Below are 25,370 nucleotides of genomic sequence, written 5' to 3' on the forward strand. Positions count from 1 at the left end.
TGAGACTGGGCGCTGGGGAGCAGCTGCAAATACAGATTATCATTAGCAGAGAGGTTTGACTGCACGGAGACCGTAATAAATCAATTGCTTGCAGACTCATATCAAAACTCTATCAGTGAGTGGCAAGTGAAAACAAGCTCAGGTCTCCCACTGATTCTGCATTATGGTGAGCTGTATAATTATTTCATTATATATTACAATGTAATAATAATAGAAATAAAGTGTACAATAAATGTAATGCACTCGAATCATCCCGAAACCATTCCCACCCCCTACCCCGGTCCGTGGAAAAATTGTCTTCTAGGAAACTGGTCCCGGTGCCAGAAAGGTTGGGGACCACTGCCCTGTATAAGCCAGCATGGTGCATTCAGCCTTTTGCCCTCGTGTCTGTGCGCCCTCCGCGAATGGCTGAATATGCGGATGTGGAACTTGTGCGAGAACCAAGGGCTGACTGCAAACTGATCAGGTTAGAGCAGGGCATCTCTGAGATTTCTTCCAAATCTCATTTCCCTGGCCTCTAAACTTAGCCGAGGTACTCAGCTGTCTAGCAGAGTTGTTGACTGAAGCCTATCTAGTGGAGGAAGTGCTCTGCCTGTGATTTTTCAAACAGGGTGCCCGCTCCACTGTGGGCCCTTGTGTTCTTATAGTAGACCACAGCAACTTTTATCTGTTTTTATAGTGTAATTACATTTATGACTTCTTTGAATTAAAACGGACCCCTTGCTTAAAAAGATTATTGAAAGCCTCTTCTGGTAAAAATAAAAGAAATGAACTCTCTTCTCTGTACTCCCACTCCCTGGAAAACTACAGCACAGATGCTTGGATCTTGGTCAGATGATGGTTTCCGGGCAGCACCCAAGTCATCAATGTTTGCAGTGTTTCCAGGCTATCAGTTCAAACAGGTTTTCTGGAAAGTGCCCCCCAGTGGTAGCAGACTGATTTTCACGGGGTAGCAGTAATTCCTTTACAGCTGGAATTACCAACTTAAGTGCTTTATGAGGCCAAGCAGCTAAGTAAATGAGTGAAGTAAGGAACACTTAAGGATAGGGAGTAGTAGGGAGTATGGGGAAGGAGAAAAGCCTATGGCTAATCTAAAGAGGCCACTTTGAAGGGGCCTCAGTTTCCGTGGATTAGTGCCAGAGATTGGGGACCCATCTTCTGATTTTTTTCTCTCAAGAAAAATTAGAAATTAGATAAAATTTCCAAAATTTTAAAACACCGGAGAGAAAACAAAATTGGTCAATTACGTGAATTCAGCCGGAGGGCCACCAGTTTGCAAATCTTGCTTTAGAGAAACAGATTGCTCAGAGCTACCAATATACACAAATTCTTATCCTTCAGAAGATGGTTTTCTTGCTATTATGTTAAAATGGGCCCGTCAGTCACTGGCTTACATTATTTCTATGGTTATTATTATTGTTAATGTTAGTTGGCAGCATTCATAAATGACAAAGCTGTGGACAAGCCACTCATGACCAGTGTTTTTAGGACACAACACTGGTGCTGTTTTTACTCATGTTGTTCTCATTTAAATTAGATTCTTATTCTAGGAAAATAAGATCGTAGGAGAGAATGCAGTTTCCTGATCTTCAGGATTGCATGAAATGCCTTTCACATGGTGGTTTTCAGTTAATCTATGCATGGTTTATAATGAGCGACAATTTGTGTGATCATTATCTCAACCACATGTGTGGCATTTCAGTAAATATTATTGGGTTGAAAACTATAAAAATTTCCTTAAAAAGGTAAGAATGAGCTCTCCCCCTTACTTATCTTTCTACTCCCACTGATACAGGATAAAAGAAAAAGTACAGACCAAAACCAGTGGTTTTAAAATAGCAACAAAACAATCAGGAAGGAAATCAGTGGCTGATAATGTAGTGATACATATTACCAAGAGTTTCCCAGGAAGATAACACAGATACAGTTTTTAACCTTGGGTAAGATAGTAGGCTTCTCTATTTTAACAACACATGCAAAAATTGAAGTACAGAGAAATAAATGGCTAGGCTTTCTTTTCATTTATTTTTCTCTCTTTGATTTAAAAAAAAATCAGAAAAGTCCAAAGTATAATATAAAATGCCATATACAAGCCACCAAAAAAGTGAGTGTTAACACTTTTCCATATTTGCTTCAGAATCTTTTTTTTTTTAAAGAAAAATGAAGCATTTCAGATACATGTGAGTTCCCTTTGTTTTCCTTCCATCCCCTTCTTTCCAAAGCCATGACTCTGATGAAGTTATCATGAATCCTTCCTGTGTGTGTGTTCAGAATTGTACTCTATGTATAGATACATATAAATAGGCATATTGCTATATGTATATTACAATATACACTATTATAAAAGATACTCTTGGGTGTTATTTTGTATATTTTGAAATGTTGACAAATGATATCATACACTTTAATCTGCAACCTGATTTTCTCAATCAACATTATGTTTTTGATGTTTATATCAACTAGATCTTAATGCACACAGATCTAGTTCATTCATTTTAAGTGTTTTATACTTTTTTGTTGAATAAATAAACCACAATGAATTTATTCTTCTGATGATGGATATTTCTCTTATTTCTAATTATTTACTGTTATAAGCTGTGCTACAGTGAATGCCCTTGAACTCATCTCCTTAGGCACATGTATCAGAGTTTCACTGGAGTAATTTCCTAGAAGTGAAATTGCTGAGTCACAGGAAATATGCATTGTCAACTTTATTTCAGTATTGCCAAAATGTTCTCCAGTGTGACTGTGCCATTTTATATTCCCTCTCAGCAATGCTAGGACTAGCTTTGTAAAACAAATATACTTTCTACAGCTTTGAGGGGTTTCCATTACAAAATTTAACCCTTTTCCTACCAAGTGTCCTGTGTATTTCTTTACATGTGTTTCCCCTACCTCCAGAGGGTCATTTGTTCAGCTTCTTTAGAAAAAACAGAGCAAGTATTAAAACTTTGGTGGTTCATATTCTTTCAGGATAAAGTGCACAGTTTCCAGCAAAACTATGCTTGATTCAAGGGTTCTTTCAAGGAATTTTTTTCCTAATCTAAATTTAACTCTTACCTTCATTCTCTCTATTTGAATGAATACAATTTCTGACCTTTTCGACATTTTCATCAGTCCTGAGGAGATTGTCTAAACACTTTATGCATGATTTTTGATATTTTTCTGCTTATTTTAAATCTTTTGAAAGGTAATGAAAACAAAATAACTCTTGGTCTTGGCATTAATACATCTCCTTAGATTCCTTAAATTTTTTAGACCTATTAGGTATCTAGCTTAAAATTACATTTTAGCGTCACACAAATGTAGATGTTAATGCGGCTTCCAAGAACAACTCCTGACCTTGAAATTGTTGCAGCTGCTCTAGACCAAAATCTGCTGAAACATTTCTCCACTCGTGGTTCCTTCTCTCCTAGAAGGAATAATGTCAGTCCGTCTGGATACAGGGACAGTGTCCTTGTATAGTTCAGATACATGCAGAATTTTATCACCCTCTTTAAAAAAATTTTTTTTAACTAAGCTCTTAAATGGAAGCAAACTTGAGCTAATGATGGAGAGTAATAATAATGCTCAAATTAGGACCCAGAGCTTTTCTGAGAAGTCGTCTTTAGTTCCTCTTTAACGTGCACATGTGGGTATCTTGGTTTTCCCAATTTTATTCTACTTCTATTAGGAAAATGAACAGAAATAGTCATCACCGCCTTCTGGCCCATTGTTTCTCTTTCAAGAAACACAGTTTGTTAACTCCTAACAGCAGAAGCCAGAAAGGGCTCCAGGATGGTCTTGAGGAACTGCAAAGGCACGTGTTTTCGACCCACCTCCCTAAGTAACTTAGGTTGGAGGTGCTGCCCGTATTAGCGTGATGGGCCCCCTTGAGGAAATTTCACATGCTGTGAATATATGTTGTTATGATTTGACATTTTATGACATTTATGAAGCTTTTATTTTGGGGGAGGGGTTGAAAAGCATATCAGATTCGTGTTTTGAAAGATCACTCTGGCTATACTTTAGAGACTAGGTTGGAAGGGCCTGAAGAAGGTGCAGGAAGATCAGTTAAGGGACTTTTATAGTCCTTCAGGCAAGAGAGGAAACTGGTTTGGGCAGGATGGTGATGGTGGAGAGGGAGAGATGTTTAGGAGGCAGATTCAGCTGGATCTGGTGATAGCTGGGCTCTGGGGGGTTGAGGGAAAGAACAGTGTCAAGGTTGAATGAGATTCCTCAACTCTGGATGCACACTTGTGCGATCCAACTAGGTACATGGGATTTTCATCAGTTTCATGTGAAATCATGTGATATCGGTATCAGGCTGAAGCCAGGGAGGCTCAACCTCGTGCTCCATGCTCATTGTGTGATATTTGGGGGAAGCCTGACAAATAGCCATCTACTTTCCTCAAGGCGAGAGGAGTTTCACTAGGTAGGCAAAAACTGTAGGATTCCTGTAATCACAATATACTTAGTTTAAGGAGACTATTGTTGAAACAGTGTGGGAGGAAACACTTTCTTTTTTTTTTTATTAATTCTTTTATTTTTGGCTGCGTTGGGTCTTCGTTGCTGCACGTGGGCTTTCTCTAGTTGCGGCGAGAGGGAGCTACTCTTCGTTGTGGTGTGCAGCCTTTTCATTGTGGTGGCTTCTCTTGTTGTGGAGCACAGGCTCTAGGCACACGAGCTTCAGTAGTTGTGGCACGTAGGCTCAGTAGTTGTGGCTCACAGCCTCTAGAGCGCAGGCTCAGTAGTTGTGGCACACGGGCTTAGTTGCTCCGTGGCATGTGGGATCTTCCTGGACCAGGGCCCGAACCCACATCCCCTGCACTGGAAGACGGATTCTTAACCACTGTGCCACCAGGGAAGTCCAAAAACACTTTTTTTTTTTTAACATCTTTATTGGAGTACAATTGTTTACAATGGTGTGTTAGTTTCTGCTTTATAACAAAGTGAATCAGCTATACATATACATGAATGGATAAAGAAGGAAACACTTTCTTATATTCATTTTCAAGACTGACTGGCTAGTGTCTGGTGTTCAAATGAGCTAACCCTCAAGGCAACACCCACGACTACATATAAACGTTAGAGAGTTTTACTTGCTGTTGAGGACATTAGCTACAAGCACAAAGGAGAACTGCGCTTCTCCAAATGTGTCATTATTTTCACTAGCAGCTGTCATGGGTGGTTTGTTCATGGGGGAAGGACAGGGCAGGGGGCTGGATCATCAACATTTTGGGCTCCATTATAGATAAACAGTGGCATTCAAAGAACTGATGGCTGTGTTCAGTGTCGCACAGGTTGTCAACAGCAGACTCAGGGTTGAGACTTTGAGCCTTTGAACCAGTTTCCTAAAACGAAAACAAAGACAACAACAACAAAATAAGTACAGTGTAATAACCTAACCTAAATATGCAATCTGTAATTAGGTTGCTCGAAGAGCAGATGTATCCACTGCATGAAATGTTTCCATTCTCTGCCATCATCCCCGAACTAGGAATTTAAAGTCATTAATCTTAAATATAATATAATCCAGGAATCTCTTCATTCTTCTCAGGCTACATTGATTATCAGCTGTGATCACTCTGGCCTGCTACCCAGTTATAACTTCTCCAACAATTGTATTGATTAGATTGGTGTCTCTCTTCTGTTTCTGGGGGTTAGTGGAAAGATTGGGGGTGAAGACAAATGAGTTCAAGAAAAGCCAAAAAAAGAAAAAAATCAGCTATTTAAAAATGACTGGTGATGATAAAAAGAACTGTCATCACTAAGCCCTTTGGCCTCCAGAATAGAAATACTGAGCTAAATTAATATGAATGACCCTACTAATTTTAGGGCTGAAATGTAACCAGTGAGGCTCTCTGTGAAACTTATCTCTGTGTCTATTTGGAAAGGAAAAGTGGAAAGGCTGATTAGCAAAGGTAAAAAATATTTTCTCAGGATGCTCTGGGGAACAGAATCTTACTGCTGATTTTATTTGAAAAGGTCCAGTTTTGCCATGGTCTTTCTGAGAACTGTACCCCTTGCTTCCTGGCTGCCCCTAGGGCTGAGGATGACCTTTGAGAATTGCTGTACATATATAACCCCGGATCTCCCACTCCTCTAGATACCACAGCCTTCAAGGTACCCAGGGCTGACCTGGTTTCTGGAAATGAGAGCCAATTGTCTCTGCTGTCAGCACTGACTCCACATGTCCTAGGCTGGCTAGTTGTTTCACAGAAGACTTTTTGTCCCACACTTATTGCCTGGTTTGAAGCAGATTTCATTTCCTTGAATGTGGTCTTGAAAGAAAATCTGCTTGAGGTGGCCTAAGGCAATAATTATTAGGCCAACCTTAGTTAAGACATTAAAAATCCATAGGAAACAGTTATTATTATTTTTTCTTTCCCTTTGTGAGGGTCTCTCTTTTTTCATGACTCCTCTCCTAATAGTTTCAGGTCCTGACAGCTGAAGTCCTACATCTTCTGCGAGGTGAGAGTCCGTTTATTTCATCTGAATCAGAGTCTGCTTTATCAGTGTGATACAGCTCCATAACGCTCCAACCTCTGCTAGGTGTCACGCAGCTTGTTAAGCAGACGGTCCCTGCCTCCCGAATGCCTTCGAGCAGTTATGTGTTTGAGAGGAGGGCCTCTCATGTTGATGTTCCAGCCATGTCAGCGTGGCCTCGCCTCTCAGCTTGCTTTGTTTACCCAGCAGCTCATTACTTAAGAGTAGCCTGTCAAAAGAGGTTAAATATTCTTTGGGAAACATGGTCACTCACATCCTTGAGATGCCACAAATATATTTAATAAAGGGAAGATTGGCTTGATAAGAAAAACGTGATTAACTTGTATCACCAGAAAATGTTTTTCTTCTGTTATTCCAGTTGAGTTTCCACAAGCATTCATAAGCACTAGCAAACCTACGGGCAATAAATTGCTGCAGCCGACACATAAAGACACCAAGGGAAGCAGGGAAAATGATTGCTGATGATTCGTTCTAACTACTTGACCTTCTGACCTCTTCTCTAGATATATGACCAAGATGGGACACTACAGCACTTTATTGATGGTGGGGAACCTAGTAAGTCGAGCTGGATGAGGTATATCCGATGTGCAAGGCACTGCGGAGAACAGAATCTAACAGTAGTTCAGTACAGGTAAAGTATACCTTGATTTACCACTTACAAAGCCAAAGCCCTTTGCCTTGCATATATAAATTCAGGCTTGCTGCTAGTTTTGAAAAAATCCTGCAGAGTCCTGAAGAACTGTGCAAGGACTGGCAGGAATTTTTTTGCTAGGTTTGTGATATCTCCTTAGTTCTTGTAACAGTAATTTCTTGAGAATTCAGGAAGAAAGATGCTAGGAGAAGGCTTTTTTCACTCACTGCATGTGATAAAGTTACTTCCACATCATTACCTGAACTTTCATAACGGCCTGAGTGAGCCCAGCGAACTCACTGACTCGGAGTGATTTCCGCCCCAGCAGACGTGTCCACACGTAAACAGGAGTTTATAGAGATTCAGTCCCGGGTCGTTTGCCTTCAGTCCCCTTCAGTGTGGCTGTCTCCTAGAGAGAACAGTTTGATTTGTACAAAGGCATGGGAAATCAAGAACTCTCAACCCTCCCAAAGCTGCTTTTCTAAAACCATTATGCTCGGCAGCCTTGGCGGAGTCAGAGCAACCTCTTCTGATCCCTTGAAAGGTGCCAAAGCATTTGGCTTTGGTCCTGCGACAATTCAGAGTACCTTTCAGGGGATGAGGTAGTTCCGGAGCATAGAGAAGGCCCTGGTCTCCTGAGATGTTTGGGCAAAGCCCAAAGGGTAACAAAGATGAGGTGAGCCACCCCCATTGCCCAGAGTCTCATCGGGAGGCCTGGGGTGGGGTGGGGGCATAGAAGCAGGGTGGATTCCCAGAGCCTAAGCCACACCTGCCCAGTGTACCTGTTGGTCATGCATTTCCATTTAATGCTAAAAGCTGGAGTGGAGACAAAAAGGCAAAGACAGATCCCATAGGAAAAAAGCCCTGCCACTAAGCCTTCTTTTCTCAGAATCCCTCGAAAACATGCGCCCTGTAAATATATGACCTCAGTTATAAACAGCCGTGTTTCCTTTCGGATCAGAAGCAACTGTTTAGCTTTACCAGGCACCACAGACACATCAAAGCAGAAGAGCCCTTGCTCGGCAACTTGGAGTCCTGCCTATGACGATTTATTTTCTTTCTCATTTTTTTTTAAATGAAGACTTAAAAAAAAAAAAAAAGCTTTATTCCCCTTATAGGTTAAAGGCTGCACAAATCTGGCTTGCTCTCCAAAGGCCTCCAAATTCAAAAGGAACATATTTGGGCAGCATGTGACTCACTGCCTTGGTTTCCTAGGCAGTTATCTTTCATTACATAAGGGTTTAAACGAACTTGTGCACAACGGGATCTGGTTACAGTCTGTATATGGGCTTCACCCACCTTCCCTGCAGCTGCATCTCTGTCATGAAGTTTTTGTAAAACTTGGAGCTAGCTAGAAAATTAGTAAAGGTTGTGCTTCTCCATTCGGCAAGAGATAGATTGGCTGGTTCTGTCATGGGCACCCAGGGAGCTCTTGAGACAAATTCTGACTTTGGGAAAATAAGAAACCCCTACGAGGAAGGTGGGTATGAGCAAGTCATTACCTTTCTGTCAATATTAAGTGGATTTTATTGCTCCCTTTCCTGATGGCACTTACACATCAAGTTCTCTCTGCCAATCTGTTTTCGATTACTTCAGATCTTTATAAAATGAACTACAAAAACACAATTTAAAAACTGGCATCCATCACCAGTGACCACGTCCAAGAGTAAGAAAATAGAAAAGTTGGACCCCGAAGAGCCAGCCTAATTTTTATTGTACATGAATGTCCTCTTCACAAAAAGTCAGCTGGTTTAGATTCATTCTGTTATGATTTGTAATATCTAAATGGAATTTTCTTCAAAGCACCCTTGATTGATTGACCCTTAGCTGAACGTTTTGTTTTTATTTTGAGGCTGACAATAATGTTTGTTGGCGTGTGTTCTGCTTCAGCTGCGTTGGGACGCCATGAAGCTATCTTTATGAGTCATCCAACCACAATACTAAATACATGTCAGCAAAGGAAATATTATCTGAAAAGGGAAAAATCCCTTTGATGTGCTTCAACATGCAGAGATTTCTGCGAGTTTTGGAAGCTCTGCCCGCTTGTAAGGAACGGTGTACGCTTACACATTTTTTTCCCCCTTTCGGCCTACTCTGTGCCTCAAAAGACCACCCATTGCTCGAAAACAGTTCTGCTCTTTCAGCGGCAAAGTGTGTCATTTGGTTTTAGCACATTCATTTGCCGGGCGCTGTGTTTATATTAAGGGAAGCCAAACGGAGAGATGAAATGTTACAAGGGTGAAGTACAAAGTCGACTCAATTTTTCTCAAGTTAGGAGATGCCAGTGATTTATAGCCCGGCTCCAATTTTGATTTTTTTATGTAGCAGTGGAAAGAATTAATAAAATGCACAGCTCTTGGAGGTGCGGAGGGAGGAAGGGGAGTGAGGTCCGGACAGCTGGCTGGAGTTTTTGTCAGATATTCATAGAATGTTGGGAAAAAACACTCTGCTTAGCTAGCAGTGCCCTCGTGAGACAGAATGGCAGCAAGTAAGGAAAATAACAAGATAAATGAAATTTTTGCAGCTGCAAGTAAAATATTGAGAATCTGCACTTTTTTTTATTGATCTTTATGATCCTATTGCCAAGAGCCACTTTGTGGTGACAAAATATGTTGACAAGTGCATATCTCACTGCCATGAAAAATGTGGTGAAGGCTTCGCATTATGTCTGCAGTGTTATACAAGGAACAAATTGCCCTGCTATGGCCAATTCCTTTCAGAAAGGCTAAATTTAAGGTCCACCAACCCTAAACACTTTTATCTTGGACTTGAGGCTAATATTTGTAGCAATTCTTCATTGAGAAAACCGGTCGCAGGCTCCTCTTTCTTCTAATCTGTAGATTTTTCTTTGCAGTGCCACAGCTGTTATAAAAAATGGTTATTTCTTGGTACCTTCACTCCCTCATTTCAGAGTGTAATCTTTCAGCCAGAGTAAAGTGCTCCTCTTGTATTTACTGAATTTCCATCCATTTCACTTAAGAGGGTTTTTCTCTTCTCCTGTATCAAACTTTAGAAAAAAGGCGATGGGGAAGATTTTTATTTCTCTCAGTCCTTATATCACAAAGCTGCTTAATTTTAGTACACATTTGAGAACTCCCAATGCCAAGTTGTAAGAATATACACAATGCTTTCCCTTCAAATAAGAAATCAATAGTATTAATTTATATGTGAGGTTGAGGCACCAGAGTCTGCAATTTGCCAATAGAGAGACTCTTCTCATTAGTATGAGATGGAATTTTTTTTTTTTTTAATGAACTCTTCCTTTCTGCTGTCTCCCGGGCCAAATATCTTGTCTCTTCAGCCAAGAGGTTCTGTGGAGGGACACTGTGGAAATAAACTGTGAGCTATTTATCGTACCAGGTTACAGGCTCTAATTGGTTGTTGGGAACGATAAGGTGGGTGCAGATTTTATTACAAACAGAAACTGTTTAGGTGGAAAGCTGGGCAGAACTTTTTCGGGGCAATAAAAGTGTGGATGGGGCACATGAGTCCTACCGATTACTAAGCTGGGTTTTCTTTTGTTTTGAATAGGTCGAATATATTCTACCGAGCCTGTATAGATATTCCCAGGGGTACCGAGCTTCTGGTGTGGTACAATGACAGCTATACGTCTTTCTTTGGGATCCCTTTACAATGCATTGCCCAGGATGAAAACTGTAAGAATTTATTTTAGCTCTGAATTCACATTTCCAAATACCTATTTCAAAGCTAACTTTTTAAGAGTGTTGTTTGAAACTCCTGAAATGCAGTTCACTCTGCTGTGTAACACAAATGTGCACAAGTCTGTTCCATCATTTTCTTTTCCTTGTATGTCCTTTGCTTTTTCACAGGGAGTCTTGACTTGCACAGGCCAATTTTTCTTCGCCTGCTTATGATTTTAAAACCTTTGTCCTGGTTTTAAATCATTGCCAGCAGAAATGTTAAGGCAGTTGGTATTTACTGAGCACCTACTATGTGTCTGTTTACAAGAGCAGCATAAGATACAATTTCTCTGAAGGGATGCACAGTCTTGCTGGAGTCGCATTATTTGCAATAATGAAATAATGAGAAAATACTGTTGTTTAATCAGGAGTAACACCCCTCCAGTCGATTGGCTTTGTTTCCTCTTAAGTAGTCATTGGAATGAGAAATGGTAGGAAAAATCATAGACGTATGATTGAGGAATTTGTCTCTCTCTAAAGAACTTAGTCTAAAGTGAACCATGTAATTTTCTTCTATCTTTCTTACCATGGCAATCATTATGTTTAAAAAATAATCTAATGTCTAGGCAGATGCAAACTTTTGCAGCAATTTTCACCTAAACTTTATATATTTGTTTTTATCAATTCTTTGGGAAAATGTTATAAAGTGATTTCCAGTATTTGGAACAGAATTAAGTGATTCTGATGTGCTTCAGTGAGAAACACTGGTTTTAATGACACTGTTTTTTCTTGTCATCAAATTGACTAATCTGTGAACTGATAATTTGGGATTATACAGTAGAAAAAGAAGCAGAGAGAACAGATCTATTTAAGAAACTTCATTTTGGAAAAAAAATGTGTTATTTTAATTTTTCCTTCTCTACTTACTTTCTCTCACACACATATAAACTCCAAAAAAAAGTTTATAATACTACTGATTGAAATGCTGATCAGGTATTTCTTTTCCATGTTATCTTTATTTTCTTTGTAAAAAATAGAATCCTCAAAAAGCGTATGACTCTCAACTTTCCTTTTCTACTTTACCCTAACCTCAAACCAATCTCAAATCAAAAAATGAATCTTTGGACTTGTAAGTACAGTCTTCTTACTTCCCAAGTTTCCATTGGAAAGTTTCTTTTCTGCAGTCATACTCCTGTTTGAGGGAGTGTCTGTTTCATAGGAGAAAATCTCAGTGTTGGACATGAGTGTGTGGCTGGTATTACAGGCAGAAATGGCCATGGCAGCCAGTGTGCTTTGTCTTCCCACAATGGCTTCATTCCCAGCTCCCCTAAAACTAGATGTAGATACACACACGGAAAAGCACCAGTATCAACTCCCTTGATCTGCTGACATGGGCCTGTCCATACATTAGAACCTTGGTGGAACTTCGCCTTCTAAAGGATGGAATCTGATCCAAAAAGATTCCAGAAATCTTATAAGGCCTTCTGTTTCCTCCTTTAGTACAGCCTGCTCCAGACTCTGAAAATATTGCGGTATGTGTGTCAAGGAATGTCTGGGAGTAAACATATCAAAGTCTAGAGTTGTAAAGTACATAGCACACAGTCCAAAAATAAATTCATTCATTCATTCATTCATTCATTGATATTAGTTGAATACTTACTAAGGACCAGCATCATTGCTGGGTGCTACAAATACAGCAGTGAACAAAACAGACAAGAATTCCTGTCCTCCTAGAGCATAGAGTCTAGTAGAGGGAGACAGATTATCAACCTGTATATGAGTAAATAAATAGTTTGTCAGGTGATGATAAGTGTCATAGAGTTAACAAAGCAGAGAAGGGGTGAGGAGTGCCAGGAGTTGGGAGTTGCAATTTTAGAGATGATCGGGGTGGGCCCTACTAGAAAGGTGGCCTTTGGGCAAAGACTTAAGGAGATGAAGGAACAAGCCATGTGTTCTTTGGGAGCAGAGTGTTGCAGGCAGCTGGACTCCAAGTGTAAAGACCCAAGATGGAAATGCTACTGGCCTGTCAGAAGAGCATCACAAAGATTGACATAGGTGTGTCAGTTGGAGTGTATTGGTTGAAGTGGGGAGGAGTTACCTTAGATTTGGGGGCAGGAATCTTGTAGGGCCCAGGAGGTCACTGTCAGGACCCTGCCTTTTACTCTGTGTGCATTGGACAAAGGGGGTATTGCAGAGTTTTGGGCAGAAGAGTGATATGATCTGACTGAAGTTGTAACAGGATTACTCTGGCTACTGAGTGGGGACCTGACAGTGAGGGTGAGGATGGAGCAGGACCCAGTTAGAGGCTCTTGCTGGAATCCAGTGGGGGGAGGTAATGGTGGTTTGGACCAGCGTAAAAGTGGTGGAGGTGGTGAGAAGTGGTTGGATTCTTGATATATTTTGAAAGTAAAGTCAACAGCATTTGCTGACACATTGGATGCTGAGTGAGAGAAAGGAGTCAAAGATAACTCCAGGGCTTTGGTCTGAGGAGCTGGATGGATAGAATGGCCATTTACTGAGTTATGAGTCAGACATGGGAACTGTGGAATGACTGCTCAGGGAATGTGTTTCTTCCCCTTGATGTGGATCTGTGGGGTGGAAGTCTCACATCTACGACATTGCTTCCACCTCGTGATGCTGTTACATGGACGAGAGGCATTTAGGGGCTGAGCTGGAGGATTGGGGGTTGTATGTGCCATTCACAGCCACCTGACGATGGTGTCTAAGAGTGTACCAGCTGGTCTCCAGTTTCAGTGTGATAGTGCCATCAAAAATGTACTTTCTGGCAACACCAAGTGCTTTGCTTCTGAGGCCTTCTTTCTCCCATTGTCCAACCTGTGTGAAGCATTCTTGAGGTTGCTGATTAGAGTATTGAATAAACTCTCCCGGGGCACATGTTATGTATCATTTAGCACCTGAAATCCTTGGAAGAAAATTCACAAAGCTAACACACCTCGAAGTATTGTGGATTCATTAGGTAAACTATGCAGCTCTTTTAGGTTGAGTTCAGAGCTCTAAGTAAGGGTGGAGGGAAGTTTAAAGGGAATTAAGTCATTGACTAAAATGCTCAGCAGTGACCATCTCTCTCCCCCCTAAGGGTATTACAGGAATTTTATTTCAGTCCTTGTCTCAAAGTCATATATCTATCATGTGATTGGCCACCCAGGAAACCAGCAGAAAGCTTCATCAGATGGTGTGGGGGTAGATATATGACTTTGACTCTAACTCGAAGATGGATTGTCATTCCATATGATTCACGGAGAGACCTAGGGATGCTTTATAATGAGGGATCCTTATTCTGTACTGAGAAAATACTCTGTGTGATTTAAAAGCACAAATGTGTGAAAGGGCATGGACAGATAATTTAACAGATAGCCTTCTGCAACCCTGAGTAATTGAAATCATCTCAATGGGATTAGCAGTTTGAAGACAATTTTTATCCTACCCAGTTAGCCACAAAATAAATCAGGTACCCTAAAAAGAAGCTTCTTGAGATCAAAGACTTGTTTGACAAAATGCTTCCACAGAGCCTCCTTCTAGTGCTATGCACACAGTAAACAATTAATACATGCTCACTGGATACATATGGAGAATTTTGTTGCCATTACTAGAAGGGGTACATAGTTCAGCTAGATTTTTTTCTTGGTTAATGAAATTGATACATGGTCCAAGACATTCAAGGAAAATATGATTTTACTTAGTGAATAATACTTATTAAGCGCTTTCATTTATAAAAATATCATTTTCTTCTCATGGTTCTTTCAACGGCGAAAGTACACATTTCCTATTGAGCATGTGGGCGGGTTCAGGCTTCAGTCACTGGCCCCTCTGGCAGCGGCCACGAAGCAGTGGGACACACTCACTGCCTGGAGGAGCCATTGAAAGCAGCCTTGCCTCAAAGAGAAGGCAGCGTTTCACACAGGCACTTGGGTTCTGGAAGCAATTCCTATGTTATTTTCTTAAAAAAAAAACAAAAACAACCCATAGTTATAAGTGTAATAGAGCTCCAAAGAGAGCGCAGCTCTGTCCACTATGGGCCTTTCAGAAGAGCCTGAAGGAACGCCTGTGTCGACAGATTGTATCCGCAAGAAGGAATGAGGTTCCCCAAAGCTTCCAGTGGGGGATTAGCTCCTGCAGAGTGTAAAGACCATAGTGTATTCATATTCATTTCAGAGGAAATTGAAAAAAGAAACCTGGGAATAAATGTTAAACACGTCTTCCTGCTGCTTTTTCTGTCTTGGCATGTGAAGCTGAGGTAGCAGAATGTGACACTTGATGGCAGCGCAGAGGTTCGCTGCACTGGAGTAAACTCTGCCCGCAAGAGGCCTGCCTTTTTTCTTTGATTTTAATGAGAAGAAAATAAAAATTGGCACCTCTGCATGGCGCCCTGACCCCACCATCCCACCAACAATAAGGAACTAGGCCCTGGATAGAAAGGCCCCGCTCAAGCCTTCTATGTATGAACATTGAGGCGATTACAGTATAGTTCAGTCCAATGAGAACATCTGTGTGCAAGGCCCTGTGGGAAGCATTATGATGGGGTACAAAACCTCAGACCCTGTCCTCAAGGAACTCCATGTAGGAGAAGGCACGTAGCAAAAGCTACAACACCAAATCTAACGCAGGTGCCATGTGAGACGGCCGTAGCTGCGAGCCTGGGCTAGGCGGGTGTTAGGCTCAGTCTTACTGCAGTTGGGAGGGGCCCGGATCTAGGCTTCTTGTGCACAGTGAGCAGCTGGGACTGGATCCTCACGTAAATCCAAGAACCAGAAGTCACTGTTTTGTCCCTTAACTGGACTAGAAAAGTGCTACCCTCAAGCCAATAGGCCATTGGTGAAAAAAACAGTATGTCATGCTCCAAAAAACCAGCCCCAGCTATGGGAGGATACAGGGTTGGATTTTGCATTACCTGCCAGTTGTGGAAACCCTGGGCCAAGAAGTAATATAAAACTTGGCTCAGAACTGGAGGAACCTGTAGGGTCCTAGAACAAACAGAGGAGAAGTCACCCCAGAGGGATGTCTTGATATCTGCACAGGACTCTTAACAGAAAGCAACAGCCACTGAAAACACCTTCACAGAAGGAAGTGGCAAAAGACACAAGGAAACCCATTGTCATGAGAGATTTGACCTCTTGGGCTCCTTGATCCCAGCCATGCTTTAGGATTGAGGCCCTCATTCCCCCATTTCTGGGGGTGTAGAGGGCTGAAAGGTGCTCCCAGATTTATACTGCCAACCCAGACCTCTCACCGGAGCCCCAGGATCTTGTCCACCTGTCGAATCCCCACCTGCACTTGCCTGTCTCACAGGCGTCTCAAACTAAACGTGGTAAAGTGAAACCACCCTACTCTGTCCTGCAAGCTGCCTCTCCCCCAGTTCAGTACCTCTCACTCCCATTCATCCAATTGTTCTTTCTAGAAACCTTGACACCTTGTTCTTTCTCACCCCTTCTATCCAGTCATTCATAAATCCCTGTTGATTGTGTATTCTTAAATGAGTTTCTTTTCATTTCTGCTGCCACCTCCCGATCAGCCTCACCATCAGCTTTGGCCTGGACCCCTGCGGTAGCCACCTGCATGTCACATTTTCCCTTTTAGTATCACAGCAGCCAAAGTGAAAATTCACTGATTTGTTTCAGCTTATTCACTTGTTTTGTTAATAGGTAGTTTGGTTCCAAAGATCAAAATACAGAAAGTAATATGGGCATAGTAATTCTTCTTCCAAAAGGCAATCAGTTGAAACATTCTTAGGTGTCCTTCCAGATGTATTTTTTGCCCGTTCTCTCACTTGAGCATATTCTCCCTCTCTTTCTCTGGCTCTCACTCTACCCCTCCCCTTGTATGCAAATAGCAGCATACTATATATTCTTTGTTCGGCACCTCGCTTTCTCATTTAATGATACAGAGTGATGATGCATTTAAAGCATAAATCTAATAACCTTATACCCTAGCTTAAAACCCTTTATTGGCTAGCCATTACTCTTAAAATCAATCCCTCGTTCTTTCATATGGTAGCCCATGGGCTACATATAGTTTCCAGAAATGTTTTGTATGGCTCACATAGTGTTTTGCAAAATTCGAATTCAAACATCTTTACGCTGGCCATGCCCTATTTAGTTTGCTGAAGACCCCACCATCCTCTGTTGTATTAACCTGCTTCCCAGCACTTATTTCTGCTATGTGCCCTGCCGCCACGGGCGTTGGGAATTGTGCTGCCTTCTTCTCCAGCCTCAGCTACAGCCCATCTCTGCCTCGTTCTCTGGCCACATGAGTCTGCTTTCCATTCCTTCCATGCCCTGAGCTCCTCACCTCAGCGTGCCATGCAGACTCAGTGGCACAGCTGCCACCGTGTCATCTCCTCTCATCCCCTTTTTCCTCCCTTTGCACCTGTCTGATGCTGTGTACCCTTCAGGACTCATGTTCAAGGTCACTGCCTCAGGGAAGCCATCATTCCCACCCGAAGTTTAGCCATCCCTGTTAGACATTTTCTTGACCTCCTTTCTTCTCTGTCATAGCACTTATTACACTTGTAGCAACTGTATATCGTCAATTCTAAAATTCATATGTTTTTCACATTTTAATCTTTCTGAACCTGGTAAGTGTGTTATAATGATCAGTGACTTACAATTAACGGTGTGGCTTGCAATTAATGGAATTTTAGATTTGATGAAACTGAGTAAATATTTACCTGTAAGGACATTTGTATAATATCTGTGTCTGTCACTACAGTTTACGTGGCCTGAGAGCTGGGGCTGTGGCTCTCTTGTTCCCCTGTATCCTCAGTGCCAGCAATGTCAGGCTTGTCACTGATGCTCTGTATGCATTTGTGGACTGAATGAATGGATGAGGGTGTAAAGTAGGACTTTGTTGTATAGATCCTGCATTGCATTCTCTCAGGGGTTTAATTTTGCAGGATTTGATGAGTTCATGTTCTTTCCTGACTAAATCCTTTAGGGCTTTGAAAGTTTGCCCTCTTTCCCTTAACCTTTGTCTTATAGACTGAAGAGATTTTACTTGCTCACTATGTCTTCATGTAGAAACCCCTTCATCCTTTTGGGGAATTGCCTTAGTCGTTTCTGGGCCTTTTGCAGTGGTCTGGACTGTCATGGCTTGGGATAACATAGTGTTTTCCGATTCATTTCTTGTCCTCTTATAATTCCCTGTGTTTTGTTAATACTTTTGTTTGTTGGGCCAGTCAGACTGGTATTAGGAAGAATGATCCTCTGTGTCCTTTTAAGTCCTGCTTAAAAAAGTGTGCTTTGTATCTAGACCTCTACAGTCCTGTGGAAGTACACAGGAGCTCTGCAAGACAGCTTCGAGAGCAAATATGGTTGCTTTCATGAAACTTATCCATTCTTAGCCTTACTTTTTTTTTTTTCGCTCTAAATTATATGCTCATTTCATTCAGCAGGATTGAATTTATTCACAAGTACAAGAAAAGATCATGCCAAAAGCAGAATATAGAGTGCAGGTGTCGCTGCTATATCTTGAAAACATAGTATGTTTGTTTTGAAGTGTCCCATAGGAGGAAATAAGACAGAGGATAACCATCCCAACTCTTATTACCTAAATGCTATTATTATCATTAACTCAGATCCCGTTTATCCCAAATCATTATACAAACTGGTATATACGTTTCTTTATTACTATTTTGACATTGATTATTAAACTTAGAAAAATCCATTGACCCACACATTCTTTTGTTTAATAGAAAGGTGGTGTGACCATAACAGTTTTTGAAAATGAATTTATTGGGTTACTTTCCAGGAGCTTAAGTGAGAAGTCAGCATTTATAATCTATACTTAGAGTATTATTTGTATGGTTTCCCCCAGAGGCATCATATTCCTCTTTCCAGCAGTGAGCTTCTGGCTGGTTTTCCTGCTCTCTTGCATGTTGATGACATCTTCATTCCACAGTCTCCCCACCCCGCCTTCCTTCCTGCTAGTCTGGCCTTACCAATCCGCAAGAGCTTAGTGTTGCCTGAAGACTTGTGGGTTTCCCTGTGCTTTGTCTCTTCCAGATTAGTTATAAACAGGCTAAATAAGATGAATTTTACCCTAATCTCTGACAATGCTGCTGTTTTTTTTTTTTTGATTAAGAAAGAGCCAAAACATAAAACGTTTCTTCTTTTCTCTCAATATGTATTTTAAAAGTCACAGTCTGTGTACAATCAAAGATTTTTTGAGAGTCTGAAATGTGTGCACACATTTCATATTGGTTATACACTTTGCCCCAGAAGTTGAAATTATACATAAATTTTATATGTGAAATATATACATAAATATGTCTATACATGTGTATATAGGTGCATATATAACATATGTTTATGCATGGGTATATATATATACACACACACAGAACTCTGTACTAGCTGTAAAATGTCCTTTTTATTTTTGCAACACAGCTATTGAGCAGACACAGAATAGGAGTGTGGTCAGAAAAAAGTGCCTTGGAAATCAGAAAGCTAAAGCTTCCAGCTTAGCTGTATCCTTAACCGAATGTATGACCATGGGCAAATTATTAGACCTGCTTGGTCTTTAGCATTTTTTTTCCTTCTTTCTTTTTTTGGTAATAAGAGAGGGTAGGATTAGATCAGTGGTTCTCATCTCTGATTGTATATTAGAAGTACTTGGGGAATTTTTAAAAATGCAGATGCCCAGGCCCTACCAAGAGATTCTGGTATTTAAAAAAAAATCTCCCCTGTGAGTCTAATATGCATTCAGGGTAAAGAACTGCCAACTAGACAAACTCTAGGCTCTCCCCTGGTCTGTGAGTCTCTTGTTTTATTTCTCCTTCCTAAGATAGGATGGGCGAGGCCAACAGAACCCTGTAGGATGAGCTATCCCTTTTGTTGGGTTCACCAAATACATGTGATTATATAGAACACTCAGAGTTGAAGAGTCCTTAGTAGCAGCCCATTAACCTCCACACGTGGTGTCTACCTGTCCACTCAAGCGTGGAGCCTCCTGGTGGTCACGGTCCCCTACCACTCTCTTTTTATAGTTGAGGACACCTGAGTCTTCATGCTTCATAGGACTCTCAGAGATGGTCCATGTCAGGGAAGAATGAGAGCTCCCAGTTCATGTATTTCCTCCACGTGGCCTTGAACTAGTGGCCAACAGCCATATTTTACTTCCCATCACTAACCTTTTTGCCAGTCATCCTTTTTAAACTTTTTGGTCTCTAATTTCCCTCTCTTGACCACCCTGTAACCTTTAATCTCTATGATCTCTGAAATACCAAGAAATACATTTTATTGACAGAGTGGTTACTTAAAAAAATAATAACAGTTTTTAAGCATATTAGATTCTAATTACCTCTGAACCTGTGGGTTGACCAGTGAATACATGATATATATTATTAACACAATGACAACTTAAAAAAAAGAAAGAAAAATTTCAAGTATATTAGGGTTCCCTCTTCAAAAATGTTTCTTTTAATTCTTTCCCCACTCCCACTGCCACCACCCGTACTTGAATCCATCTCCCTTCATTCCAAGCTCTTCTTCTAGAATAAGAATGATGGCTGTTGTTGATGGTAGGCCCTGTGATGAGTACTTTCAGTATCTCATTTAAACCTCATAAAAGGGGGTTTAAAGATAAGGAAGCCAGGGCTCCTAGAGCTCAACATCTACCGAGTGGCAACCATAGCATTTACTAGCTGCTGTCTATGCATTATCGCACCCAATCCTTCCAGTAACCACTTTACATTTTACCAAGGACTAAATTGTGGATTCAGATGTTCTGTATTTTCACACAGTCACAAAGGTATTACAGTCAGCCTTCTGTATCCAAGGGTCTGCATCCGCAGATTCAACCAACCACAGATGGAAAATATTTGGGAAAAAATTTCCAGAAAGTGCCACAAAGCAAAACTTGAATTTGCTGCATGCTGGCGACTATTTACATAGCATTTACGTGGTATTAGATATTGTAACTAATCTAGAGGTGATTTAAAGTATCCGGCAGGATTTGAGTAGATTATGTGCAAATACTGTGCCATTTTATATACGGGACTTGAGCCTCTACAGATTTTGGTATCTGCGAGGGTTCTGGAACCAACCCACGTTGGATACCAAGGGACAGTTGTGAATAGTGGAGTTTAAATTTAGGCCATCTCAACCTCTAAGCCATAATGCTATTACGGTTAGGATGATTACTTCCATTGTCCTCATCTGTAAAATGAAGCAGAAGCACAGGGAGATTGCGTAACTTGCCTAAGGTCACCAAGCTGATAAAAGGCAGAGTCAGGATTTGAACATAGATCTTTCTGATTCCAAAGCCCGAGTGTCAAGTCCAAGATTGCGTACTCTTTCGCCTCCCCCTGTTACCTTACACACCGCACCCTGTCTGTGCATCGTGCCTCACTCAGGCCCTTCCTGAACACTGATTCTTTTCTTGCTGTTCCTGTGGTCAGAAACAGTCAGTGTCTATTTCTTAGGCCTGAAGTCTTCTGTTTATTTATTTGGACATTAAAGGCCCTCTGAGATCTGCCCCCCGAAAGCCCACGCTGTGCTCGGTCAGCTCAATTCCCGTGCCATCCCACCAGCGTGCCAGACTTCTGTCTCCAGGCGTCTTTCATAGGGTTGCCTTCATCTCTTCAGCCAGTTTTTCTTGAAAACCTGTTTTGTGCTGGCAGGGTTGGATGGAAGGCCTGAAATCCTGAAGGCTTGAATCTACCTTCTCTGCTCAAGGCCACCCTCTCAGGGGAGCTCCACCTTTATCTCCCTGTCTCTTGCTGTACCTCCCATCTGAGAACCCCCAAATCTAGGCTGCAGTGTGGAGCCTCGTTATGGAGTCTTTTTATCTCAAGTCATAAGTGAGCTCTGTGAGGGCAAAGACCATGTATGAAAAATCTCGAGCAGAAAATAGGTGCTTAATAAATATAGGCATTGAATGAGTTCATTTGTGGTAATTGTGCTTGCCCCCTTAAATCAAATTGTCTGCTCTATGTCCATTCTGAGTCCAGAAAAACCAATTTTTAAACTGTTGACTTATAGGAATTTTTTAGAAGTGTGTGTTATCATGCTTATTTGAAGGGCTAATAAAACTGATCTTTTCAACCCCTTGCTGTTCTCCCAGTAAATGTCCCCTCGACGGTCATGGAAGCCATGTGCAGACAGGACCCCCTGCAGCCCTTCAACAAGAGCAGCAAACTCTCCCCTGCCGTCCAGCAGCGCTCCGTCGTCTTCCCACAGACTCCGTGTGGCAGGAACTTCTCCCTCCTGGATAAGTCTGGGCCCATGGAATCAGGATTTAATCAAATCAACGTGAAAAACCAGCGAGTCCTTGCAAGCCCAACCTCCACCAGCCAGCTCCACTCGGAGTTCAGTGACTGGCATCTTTGGAAGTGCGGGCAGTGCTTTAAGACTTTCACACAGAGGATCCTGTTACAGATGCACGTGTGCACACAGAACCCCGACAGGTAACCCCACCTCTCGTTGCTCACCGGCTGTGTTTGCTTCTGAGACTCACTGCTTGCCTTCCTGTCGCCTCCTCCAGTCACACCTCGGGGAGAACTCTGTGATCAGAGCTCTGCATTCTGGAAGGTCAGAGAGTAATGCTGGGCCCCTCTTTGGCTTTATTGTGTAGAAGGGCTGCATGAACAGTGGCTGCAGAAAGGAATCTGCTGTCGCTTTCCAAACAGCTCTGCCCAGGTCTAACGGGAGGCAAAATAGAAGGCACATTGATAAATATCATAGATGGAAAAATGAGGTCAGGATAATTAGAATCCTCTCTGTCTTCCAAAGATAATATAGCTGGCTGCTCTGCTGCTGTCCAGTCGTCTCAGGGTTCACCTCCAGTGTGCCGTGGGTATGAACTTAATTAAGTACTAAGAGGTAATGAATTGGAATTTTTTGCTTAGTACTATTTTTCTTCAGAGCATGCAAACCCATAAATCCTGCAAAGCTGTCAAAAGGAAATACCTACTCTGCTAGTGATGTGGAGGAAAACAGATGCCACTTATTCAATAAACTAATATCCACACAGAAGAAAAATGTTGACTAGATACCTCAGAGTCAAAGTTGCTTTGAAAGTTTGTCAATAAAGAATTTTATGGCCATGAACTGAGGATGGAATTTAGCTGAACAAGTGAATTAAAATTTCAGGTACTCTGACGAGTGGCACAGTAGATATAATGGAACTATTATTTATGAGTCAAAACTGGTTTATTCGACAGTCTTGATAGCTGGGAGTGCAAAAGACAAAAATCAAATTAATTCAATAAGAAAGGACAGTGTTTTATCTCCCCTTCACATCCTATGAAAAGTTGATTAAACCCCAAATATCTAAGAATATTTTGAATATAAAAGCAGAAAGTAAATTTTGGAAGAAGGATAGGAGACTCGAAAGCAGGACTCCGGAATTATTTTCTTAATTTGGCCACTGATTAACCTTAACCCACTCAGCTCTCCTTGCCTTATGCTATACACCCAACTCTCCCCTCCCAGCTCTGCAGGATACGACAGTGTACTCGAACCCAAGCAGGCAGGGAGGACAGAAGTGGGGTGGAGAGGGGGTGAATCTTTTCAGAAAAAATAATGATCCATTTTAGGGTACATGTGCACATTTACATGTGTATATATTTTTATTTGTGCCATTCTAGAAACCACTTGCTTGGCATCAAGCATTGCTGTGACTGATTGATGTTGAAGCATTTGTATTACAGATGTTAAGGCGGTTGTGTCTTTATAATCTTTTACCTTCAATAGGAGAGCCCCCTGGTGAAAATATCCACAGACGTCTGCATATCTTAGTACTACGGGCTTTAGAGGGGACACAGAAGTTTTGAAAATGTTTTCCTTACTCCAACAGGGTTTTTTTTTTTTAAGTCTGCCTTCCTTGCAAGTATACAGATAGCCTCAAGATATATCTATTCAGAGTTTGCAAAGCATTTTATTTTTTTAAATATAAAAATGCATTAAAGTCTTGTTATTATAAACTTGCTTTTTGAATTGAATGAGTTTAGGTGTATGGGTCTGTTATTTGCACAGGTTCATTGTGGTCATCGTAACTGAACATACAAGGTAAGATGAAATGATAGTTGAAAGTTTCTGGATACAGGAACTGAAAGCTTAGCTTTGGGTATGATACAGTTTCATGCTGAATGTCATATAAAACAGTGAAAATATGTCTTGGTAAATGGAAAGTTAGCAAAACAGACTGTTTTGTCTGACCCCCAGTTACACTTTGAAAACCGTATGTGGATTAGTCCCTTCATAGGGATAAGTCCCTATGAAGTCTGTTCTGTCAAATAATAATGTCAGAATTTGTAAAGCATCTATGTAATCTGTCAGAAAAGTACCCTACAAAATTAGAAAACTTACAGGTACAAAATAGACTTCCACGAGAGACTGTTAGGTCATCGCTGATTCCAAGCTAATCTAGAGTTACTGGCAAAAATCCAAGTGGCTTGAGACTCCCATCCAGTGCGAGACCCTGATGGGCTTATTTGGTGCAGATGCCCAGGTGTCGTTTGGCCAGGTTCCCAGATGAGGTGAAGTAATGTGCTTGATATTCAGGTAGATCACCAGGGTGGAATCAAATTATTAAAGCAGTGGGTTCCTACTTCTCTCTTCCCTGTGCTTTGTTGGTGAAGACTTGAGAGGTGATATGATTCACCGTCATTCATGAATAAGTTAAAACTAAGAATTAGGAGTTCAAAGAATTAGTCCCTTTATAGGCAAAGTAAGAAAGTACAATGTTTCTTACTAGTAATGGGGAGATGCTTGAATTACTCCATTACATCTGAGTTGATTATTGGAGATAAGGGAAATAGAGATGCCCAGTCTCTTTGACCCACTAGTTTCATTGAGATACATAATTTCATTGAGTTACATAATTTGCTTTTAGCATATAGGTTCTGTATGGTGTTCTAGAACCTAGCATGCTCTCCTGGTACCGGCAAGTTTTGAAGTAGAAGATACTTTCCCTAATTCTTAACCACACAGGTGAATTGCTAAAGAGGAGAAATATGCAGAACTAAAATGGAACATCAATTTGTGCACGGTTGTGAAATTTGGAGTCTTTCCTCTTATTATCCATGTGGAGACTTACAACTGCTGAATACACATATTTTCTTTAGTGATTGACTCCATAAATTAGGTGACTTTTAGTCTTTGGCAGTTTGTGCCCATTCAGCCATATACAGTGAAAAAGCTTAGAACCTGCCAGTCAGAAACCATTTCCCTTTTATTTGAAAAACTCAAACGTTTTATTTTGATAGGAAAATCTTGCTAGAACTAGAGGCAAGAAAGGGAGACACAGAAGACAAAGTCAGAAAGTAAACAGGTTAGAGTTTCAAACACGTCCAAATTTGAAACAGGCCCCCAAATCTTAGGTCCAAAAGATTTTTCACTCAGCACACTGAACATTTGGCCATGAAACCCAAGACATTTGAACCTTCATGAAAGAGACTGTGTGTGTCTTTATTTGTGAGCTTTTTCTTGTGAGGGACCATCAGTAAGTCTATGCCTTGATATAAAGGAAGGAGATCCGAGGATACTCAGGGTTGTCAGCATTACCATTTTTCACTACCGTGTTATTTACATTGAACGCAGAAAAAAATTCCGTTTGACCTTTCAAAGTAGGAATTAGCATTAAAGATAAAA

General features: G+C 41.1%; 1 protein-coding gene across 1 annotated transcript in view; it reads left to right on the forward strand.

Moving 5' to 3' along the window:
- Nucleotides 1-25,370, forward strand: part of PRDM6 (PR/SET domain 6) — a gene marked incomplete at its 5' end in the record, with an annotated part of 99,152 nt that overhangs the window by 60,665 nt on the left and 13,117 nt on the right. Inside the window, 3 exons of the mRNA XM_081232936.1 lie at nucleotides 6,993-7,120; nucleotides 10,652-10,776; nucleotides 21,841-22,183. Of these exons, the coding sequence (XP_081089062.1) occupies nucleotides 6,993-7,120; nucleotides 10,652-10,776; nucleotides 21,841-22,183 (596 nt within the window). The remainder of the gene's footprint in view (nucleotides 1-6,992; nucleotides 7,121-10,651; nucleotides 10,777-21,840; nucleotides 22,184-25,370) is intronic.

The sequence above is a fragment of the Mesoplodon bidens genome (genome assembly GCF_964165515.1).
Source record: "Mesoplodon bidens genome assembly, chromosome: 4".
Lineage (NCBI taxonomy): Eukaryota > Metazoa > Chordata > Mammalia > Artiodactyla > Ziphiidae > Mesoplodon > Mesoplodon bidens.